This window comes from Girardinichthys multiradiatus, chromosome 10 (genome assembly GCF_021462225.1).
Source record: "Girardinichthys multiradiatus isolate DD_20200921_A chromosome 10, DD_fGirMul_XY1, whole genome shotgun sequence".
Classification (NCBI taxonomy): domain Eukaryota; kingdom Metazoa; phylum Chordata; class Actinopteri; order Cyprinodontiformes; family Goodeidae; genus Girardinichthys; species Girardinichthys multiradiatus.
The window spans coordinates 5,677,970-5,686,899 of record NC_061803.1 but is presented as its reverse complement, the minus strand read 5'-3'; the positions used below and the strand labels follow the sequence as shown (position 1 = coordinate 5,686,899).

At 39.8% G+C, this 8,930-nt stretch overlaps 1 protein-coding gene across 8 annotated transcripts; it reads right to left on the bottom strand.

Annotated features, from left to right (window-relative positions):
• Positions 1 to 2,257: 2,257 nt before the first annotated feature.
• atxn7l3b (ataxin 7 like 3b) lies at positions 2,258 to 8,644 on the bottom strand. 8 transcript variants are annotated; one of them, XM_047378034.1, is made up of 10 exons: positions 8,526 to 8,644; positions 7,999 to 8,032; positions 7,801 to 7,924; positions 6,612 to 6,744; positions 5,502 to 5,673; positions 5,172 to 5,272; positions 5,064 to 5,086; positions 4,898 to 4,943; positions 4,633 to 4,750; positions 2,258 to 3,171 (listed from the first exon to the last, which is right to left on the bottom strand). In XM_047378034.1, the coding sequence occupies exons 3-9, from the start codon at positions 7,849 to 7,851 to the stop codon at positions 4,653 to 4,655; spliced, it is 624 nt and encodes a 207-aa protein (XP_047233990.1). In that variant the 5' UTR covers positions 7,852 to 7,924; positions 7,999 to 8,032; positions 8,526 to 8,644; the 3' UTR covers positions 2,258 to 3,171; positions 4,633 to 4,652. The 8 variants fall into 8 exon arrangements, with proteins under 8 accessions (XP_047233990.1, XP_047233986.1, XP_047233991.1 ...); XM_047378030.1 differs by having other exon boundaries at positions 4,670 to 4,750; XM_047378035.1 differs by having other exon boundaries at positions 4,674 to 4,750.
• Between the last annotated feature and the right edge of the window lie 286 nt (positions 8,645 to 8,930).

The window sequence follows — 8,930 nt, the reverse complement described above, 5'->3', positions numbered from 1 at the left end:
CCACACACGAGACACCCGCGGTGCCTTCAAACACCGTCGGAAATATCGAATGTTCTCAGGTTGTCCGCACAGCTCTGATCTTTCCTAGAGAACACAACAAGATATAATGCTTTAACTTAATATTATGTGTTATTATGTAAAGTTGGCTGTTGGATTTTGTAGATAAAGAGAAAGTAATGCATGGTTATAAAGTGGAAGGAAAATGATGACGTAGTTTTCCATATTTTGTACAAAAACAGTTTGGAAGGTGCGGCGTGGATATCCATCATCTTGAATCAGTATTATGTGGAATCGCTTTTTGCCTCAGTTACAACTTTTAGGGTATCTCTACCAGTTTTGTAACGGTCAGACTGGATGGAGAGAATCAATAAAAAGCAATCTAACAAGTCCTAAGACAAAATTTTAGGTAGATTTAAATCTGAAAAATGACTAGATTCTGTCGAAAACCTGTAAATGCTTTGTTTGGACCCATTCCATTGTAGCGCTGACTATGTTTGGGATTGTTGTTAAACCATCCCAGTCTCAGGTCTTTGCAGCCTCTGACAGGTTTTCTTCTAGGATTGCCCTGTTCTTAGCTCTATCCATCTCCCCCTCAACTATGAACAGCTACCTTCCAGAGAAGGCAGGAAAGCATCCCCACAGTATTATACCACCACCACCATGTTTCACAGTGAGGAAGGTTGATGTCCAGTGTCGGTGACCCCCAGGGATGTCAACCCCTGTCTGTTTAGGTTGATAGCCATATCTTTGTAGCTTTGCAGTTGTACTATGCTATTTCCATTTTTAAATGATGGAATACACAGTACATCTCAGAAAAGTGAGTACACCCCTCAGATATTTTTTATGTGATATGATGGGACAGCACTGAAGATATTACACTTTGATACAATGTAAAGTAGTCAGTGTAGAGCTTGTATATTGGTGTAAATAACTGAACACAGAACCATTAATGTCTAAACTGCTGGCAACAAAACTGAATTCCCCACTTTAGTGAAAATGCCCAAATTGTGGGGGGTCATCCTGTCAGTGCCCAGATCATATGCCACAGAATCCATCAGATTGGCTGCATGGCTGTCGTCCCAGAAGGAAGCCTCTTCTAAAGATGATGTACAAGAAAGCCCTGTAAACAGGACATGGATTACTAGAACCATGTCCTTTGGTCTGATGAGACCGAGGTAAACTTATTTGGTTCAGATGGTGTCAAACGTGTGTGGAGGCCACCAGGGAAGGAGTACAAAGACAAGTGTGTCAAGCACGGTGGTGGGAATTTCTTGGTTTTGGGCTGAATGAATGCTGCTGGCTGTGGGGAGATACAATTCATTGAGGGAACCATGAATAACAACATTTACTGTGACATACTGAAGCAGAGCACGATCCCCTCCCTTCAGAACCAGGGCTGCAGGGCAGTATTCCAATATAACAACCCCAAACACACCTCCAAAAGCACCACGCCTTGATTAAGAAACCGAGGGTAAAGGTGCTGGAACGGCCAAGTATGCCTCCAGACCTAAACCCTGTTGAGCATCTGTGGGGTTTCCTCAAACAGAAGGTGAAGGAACGCTCTAACCTCCACCATCTCCATGTTGTCATTATGGAGGATTGGAAGATGATTCCAGTGGCAACTTCTCAAGCTGTAGTGAACTCCTTGCTACTCCATCCTGTTTGTTCACCAATGTTCCCCAACACACCGCTGAGGCTTTCACAGAACAGCTGGATTTTTACTAAAATAAAATTACCCAAAGGTGGACTCCATTTACTAATTTTCTGATGTCTGAAAGTAGTTGGTTGAATTTTTTTTATGAGTAAAGGAGCAAAAAGGGCTGTATACATATGCATGCCAGATTTTTGGAGTCAAATTGAGCCAAGTTAGACTGGGTGAACTGGAAAAGATTATTCTTTTGAAAAAAACATAAAAAATAAACTCGAATTCCAAAATTGTTATAGAAATAAATGAAGCCACATGGTCTTAATCAGATAAAATACCCAGTACGGGTTTCATTTTGAAACCTGTTCAGAACATAAACCTTTAACTGGAGCATACAAATGTAAAAAGATGAAGATGTTAAGGTTTTGAGACAGAAACACAAGCAGAATCATTTTTCTATGTGGGGAAATCTTGTTGCATTTATTAAGCCTCTGCCATAGAGTTAAACATTTTAAAATAAGACCAGGTTTTGTTGGTGATTGGTGTAGCCCTTTTGAACAAGACTGCCCCCTGTTGGTCAAGACGTTTAAGTCAAAGAAGCACAAAGCCTTCTGACAGGTAACAAATCATTTATTATGCTAGACAGATGAGAACAAACCGAGCCATGACAGCAGCAATTCGGCTATTAGAATATTTACACTATCACATCACACCAAGGACATATGTGACCTTTTACAATGTAAACATGATACAAAGACATATTTGAATGCTAGAAAACAAGCTGAGTCTATCCACCAAAAGAGAACCCAAAAGAAACCAGTTTCTGCAGGCTCCCTGCCTGTTTGCCAAAGTAGAAGTTCATTTAGTGAACATTTCAAACCCAGTTTCCTCAGAAGAGCAACAAACAGAGGTGCTCACATTGTGAACTGGAAAACTACAACTCCGACAGACAATGTGAAAAACAAAAGATTGTCTTTGACAATAGTTCTCAAATAATTAGATTTTCTTTTTAAAAAAAAGAGGAGATGTCAGGCCACTTTCTGCTTAGTCTTTCGGTCTTAAGAACTAAAATACAGTGAGTGCAGACTGTTGCACCAAGCATGAGGGCCGTTGCTCAGCCACTGAATCATTTCCAGATTCTTATTCTGTGCAGAGGGATTATAAATGATGATATTCACTATTTAGGACAAAAAATATTTAAACAAAATACAATAAAAAAACTGAGAAAACATTGTTTGGTTCAATGAATCTGTGATTAAAACTAAAAGACATGAATCAAGAACAAAGTGGGAGTTCAGGATTGCTTCTACAGAGCAGTAAACACCACAAACGTCCGCTGGTTCGAGAACATAAAGAAGCTGAAGTGCTCCTGTATTTCTGTCTCTTCTCTGTCTGCGTGTGTGTTCGTCTACACAGTTCACGGAGGTGTGTTTGCAGCCATGTGCGTTACTGAGAGAAAGCCTCGTCTTTCATCAGCATGCGGGGACTCTCCTGGTTTTCCACACGACGTCTAGGACCCATCATGCCTGTGCAGAAACAAAAAGCAGGGAGTCATTAATCCATCCACCCTAGAACATCACAAACACTGAGAGCACTTAAGATATGATTAAAAATGCACAATCTCATTCCTATTAAATCCCACTTAAATGTAAGTGTGGAGTTTGGAGAGGAAAAATAAATATCTGCATGCAATACTAAAAATGTGCAGATAAATGGAACTGTTAGTAGTTAAACCCAAACAAGATGAAATGACTTCAAAACAATCTTTATGTAAAAGGAAAACCCCATCAAATGTTCCACTTAAGTAAAATTTACTTTGTTACCGCCAAATAAAAATATATTTAATGACATTACATTTAACACTGTTTTTGGAGGGGTTATTTTTGTTTAGAAGTCATTTAAAAGGAGTCACTAAAGCTTCTAATATTAATTTTCAGTGATTAGAATATGTTCACATACAACACCCTCCACATTTATTGGCACCCCTGGTAAAGAAGTATGTAACCCCTTCCAATAAATTCATCTTTTACCATGATAGCAGAATCTAACACTATAAGAGTTAGAAACAGCCAACTTTTAATTTGAGTAGATTTATTCATTTGGAAAAGAATAACTCTTGTTAAGAAATATACTTTTTAATTTCCACACCTATGACATGTTTATTGTCACTTTCCCTGTGTTCAGAACTCCCTTGATCCAATAGGACAGAGCTTACTCTTATGTTCTTACATTTTCAAGCAGTTTATGTTCATGCTGGATCAATATCTTGCAGAAAGACCCAATGGCAACCATTTTAGTTTGTTAGCAGAGGTCACCAGATTTATATTTGAATTCCCCAGGTATTTTAAAGAGGTTCTGATGCTAAACAATGCAAGAGAAAAGGACACACAGCATCACAGATCCTCCACCGTGCTTCACAGTAAGCATGAGGTCTTTTGCCACATATTCATCCTTTGATTCACACCAAACCCACTGTGGCACCTGAGTCCTATTTGTCACCGTTTCAAACAGTTTTAAACTTTTCCGTCATTACTCTGACTATAGGTATGAGCAAGTAGCCATTACCTTGTAGCCATTTCCTGATTCACGAAGATCAACACACATGTGCTTAAATTGATAAGTGCGTTCTATGGTCTTTCCCATTTTAAAGAGTGACTGAGATAAATATTTATACCCCACTAAAACAGATATTGATGGATTACAAATTAAAAGTTGTCTAATACCGGGATTAACTTTCTTTATACCATTATGCTTCTGCAACAAAAGAGTGTTTGACCCATCTTTACGGGGTTACTAATAAGAGTAGAGGGTGTCTGTGACAGACTAAAGCAAAGTAAAACCTAAAAAATAATGGGTTTAAATAAACAGAAATGCAGACATTCTTGTGTACGCTAAACCTTTTAAACACTTTTTTTTCTGTAAATACAGATATAGTTAACAGTAGGAATAAACTAACAAACAGAAGCAGGTCCTACACTATAAATCACCTACAATCCCGTAATAAAGGTTACCCCCAGTCCCTACCCACAGGCCTTGAAGAGGCAATGTACGAGTCTTTGGGTGGTGCGTGAGCTTCATTGTCTTGATTTGTCTTGCTGGCTGTACCTGAGAAAGGCAGGAAAAAAGCCAGGCCTGGTGAAGCCAGAAAGCTAAAGTGTTCAGGTGTTAAAATGGGGCATAAATGTGATTTAGTTTCATTTTCTAAAGTTATATTCCTGAAAAATAGACAAGAGTTTATAGATGTCTACTTACTGCTTTTATGCTTGAATGATTTGGATCTTCTTGGTGAATTTGGATTCTGAGGAGCAAAAACAAATTATATCTAGTTTAGGTTAAGAAGTCCGCACTAAACTTCTTCATACTTTTATAAATAAAACAGATGATGAAAACATGTTTGCAGGGGTAAAATAAAAAGCACCTTATCTGACTTTCTTTTCTTTGCTGTAAAAGAAAAAAATAGATAAGGAAAAAAAAAATGTGCAATGCGTCAATTTCTGAGTAACATCAAGACGCTCCAGGGCATCACCTTTCTTTTCTGCCCCGTAGGACCAGTCGTTATCGTTGACGTCGTCATTATCTTCTTGGTCACTCTCTGACTTGTTGTTGGTGTTGTTACCAGTGACTATTCTGTAAAAGAGCAAGGCATGACACAAGCAATGACTCAGTATTACTGATTGTAAATAGCAGCTCGACCAAGGAACAGATTCCAGTATCAAAACCTTGTCCTAATTCTGATGTGGCATGATGCAGTCAGTGAATGCATAGCTTAAATCACACATTTTCTTTTCAGATGCAGTTAGAGATAAATGTAATGTCAACATCTGAGATGACGCTAGTCTGCATTTTCTCATCAAACCTGCGATTTGCTATGCGACTGCTGTTGCGTCCCATCCCGAGACATTTCTCCAGGTGTGGGGCGAAGCGAGAGGCCGCGATGCTGCGGCTGCAGTTGGGACAGACGCACTCTTTGTTTTTCCACTGGTTGTACACCTGGCCGAACACGTCCAGTCCAGGCTGGTCCACAATTTCTGAAAGAGATTCGCACCGAACACTTGGAATAAACGTCAGTAAAATTCTGCAATTAATCACATTTTTTTTTTCGCAGCACAAGTGGCTTTTATTTTTGTTATTGTATTCAAAGTAGGCAGACAGGAAGTGGGGTGGAGAGAGGGGGAAGACATGCAGCATAGGTCTCCAGGATTGGTACTCGAACCTGGGACAGCTGCATCGTGGACTGAGGGTTTGTGCACGCTACCGCTACACAACACTGCCTTTAATCTCAGTAGGTTTATTTAGTGAGGAAAAGAAAAATCCCATATTGTTTTTAAAAACAATCACAGCTGCCACAATTTCTGGTTCCAGTACCGATAAATATAACAGTCTTAGGCTTTTTGTTAAAGAAGACCATAAAGTGTTGTCCTGTTGGCAAAACAGAGTTGTATACAATTATTTTTTAACTTCGTTCCTCGTTCAGCCATGATTGCAATTGTCCCAGTTGTTTTAAACTGTTAAATTAATTTAGAAAATGGGGAATTTAAGAAAAGTAACTATTTTCATTTTGCCATTTTCTGACTTATAAAGATCAACACACTCTGCTTACTTGAATGGTTCTCTCATCTTTCCCATTTTGAAGAAAAGCTAAGAGAAATTGGCCTGTCGCATTATATTTATACCCCAGGTAAGCAGAAAGTCACGGATGACTAGAAACACGGATCAACTTCAGATAGTAAAGTCCAAATATTTTAGATGTCAAAATGTGTGGCACTGGTGAACCGGTTCATTAATGTGGTATTTCGTCCCCACTGAATAAATGTGCTGAGATTAAAGGTTGGATTTTCTTTATTTTTCAGAATAAAATAATATTGCTGCAGTAAAAGTACGGGTTATTACTGTCTGAATGTAATTCGATTCCACAAACTCATTTTCTCTGCTTTTCTTTTTCCAAGGAAAAACAAACCATGCTAACCAAAGTCCCTCATGCTTTCTTGGTCCGTGTCATCCAGGAAGAAGTAGCCCTGCTTCACAGCCCGGTGGACCTCAAAGCAAAGACCCAGGCATGCATCCTCCACCAGGTCAGACAGGATGTCCTGAGCTAGGGCCTGCCAGGGAGGACATACGTTTATATTCATGAACAGATCTGCGGCTTCTTTGTGGGTTTCTACGGGGCTGTGAAAGTGTTCACCCCTTTCAATTGTCTTCTGTTTTTTGCTTTGTCACTCTTACATGTTTGAAATCTAACCAGTTTTAATATCAGACAAAAATAACCTGAACAGCGAAAAAACGTTTTTGATTTCATAAAGGAAAAAAAAAATCTATTCAAACCAACCTTATGTGGAAAAAGTAATTGCTCCTTAAACCTAATAACTGGTTACGCTGCCCTTGGCAGCAATAATAGCAATTAAGTGTCTGGGATTGCCGGGAATGAGTCTTTTACATCACTGTGTAATAGTTTTATCCCAATCTTCTTTGCAGCATTGTTTTAATTCGGACTTACTGGAGGATTTGACTAGGCCACTCCAAAACATAAATTTTGGTTTCTTTGTAGCCATTTATTGGTGGAGTACGGCCCGATGTCTTGCTGCATAACCCAAATTCACTTGTGCTTAAGGTTATAAAGTAATGGCCGGACATTCTCCTTGACAGCAGAACTTATGGTTCCATCAATTACGGCATGTTGTCCAGGTCTCCAAAAAGCAAAGCAGCCCCAGACCATTACACTACCCCCACTGGTAGCCTTAGAAATGGCTTTCCAGACTGATCGATGTTAATGGCTTTGTGCTTCCTCTCGTATTAAATTTCTTTAGATTGGGGCATGATGTGTTGCCTTTTGACATTATTTAGCCTACTTCATGTTGTGATACAGGTTCTGTTTTAAAGATTTCTTGATTACACATGTCTGTCGGTAAGTAGGCCTGGCCTCAGTAAGTGATACTTAACCAAAAAATGTGTTGTTTTACTGTTAATTCATGATTTAAAAGATGTGTAATTGTTATCATAGGTTGGTTATCTTTTTAGCTAAATGATTGAAAGCAGTTTTTAATGATCTGATACGTTTAAGAGTAACAAAACAAGTAAAAACAGAAGGAATCTGTAAGGAGGCAAACGTTTCTTTGCAGGACCGCATGTCTGCTTGCTGCAGCTTTCTTCCAAAGTACCTCCAGCTTGCTGTTGTCCAGGCTGGACACCGAAAGCTCCTCCATTTTCATTTGCCAGATCCACCAGATGAGCAGACGTTGCTGTGGTCATGCTGTAGGGCAGCAAGCATTGGCCAGAACTGGGCTGCAGCAGGTAGGAAGCACAGTTTAGCAGCACAGATGCCAGTCAGTCACTGTAAATGTGATGCAGGTACTCACCACTGAGCAGCGAGTTACTCCCCACACTCACAACCTGAGAACAAGCACACAAACACAACCCAGAAAGTCAGCAGCAAACACTGTGCGAGGCTCGGCACTTCCCAGCTGCCCCGGGTATTACCATTCAATGAAAGGAGCTTAGCTGGAAGAAAACAAAGAGCGCGGCTATGAATAGGCTGGAGGTACTTAAAATACCAGGGGGTAACAGGAGAGGTGGAGTTCTGCGTCAGCAGCTAATTTGGCTACAAGATGGACGGGCGAAGATGTACAAGAGTGTTCTTAACAATAGCATCGATGGAAGGATATATATATTTTTTATTGTTTCGCAGTTGAAAGGACGTCCAACAGTAGCTAGGCTGCTCGTCTTTGAAGCCAACACTGCTGCTGCACTGCGGCTGTGCGCCTCTTCACTCCCTGTAAGAACTCCCGGCAGCTAAAAAGACTCTTTCTGTACCCCTAAATAAACCCTTCCCAGCAGCGGATATCGCAACCACGTTCCCAGGAAAACCTTAATTGAGTTTATTTACCTATTTCGACAGGCATCCATCTTTACTAAGCGACCAGTCAGAAGCAATCAATCTCTGCACGAGTTCCCCCGATGGCCTGTGCGCAGTGATTACTCGTCTGCATTCACTCTGTTCTCCTCAGTAGAAATTCAATAATGTAACTTAATATATATATATATATATAATTTATAAAATTCATAGTTTCTTTTTCTTGCAAGATAAACTATCACTTAGTTTAATGAAAAACCTAATTAAAGTTAGATATTTCAACATGTACCTACATTTTGGGAGGTCAGGCAGAAGCAATCGATCTCCCACGAGTCTCACCATTGCGGCTCTTGTGTTAACCTGACTATCCCAGCACCTTAACTGTTTGTTACTAGTTAGTTGAAATCAACCAAGCTATTAACAAATCTTTTAACAAAG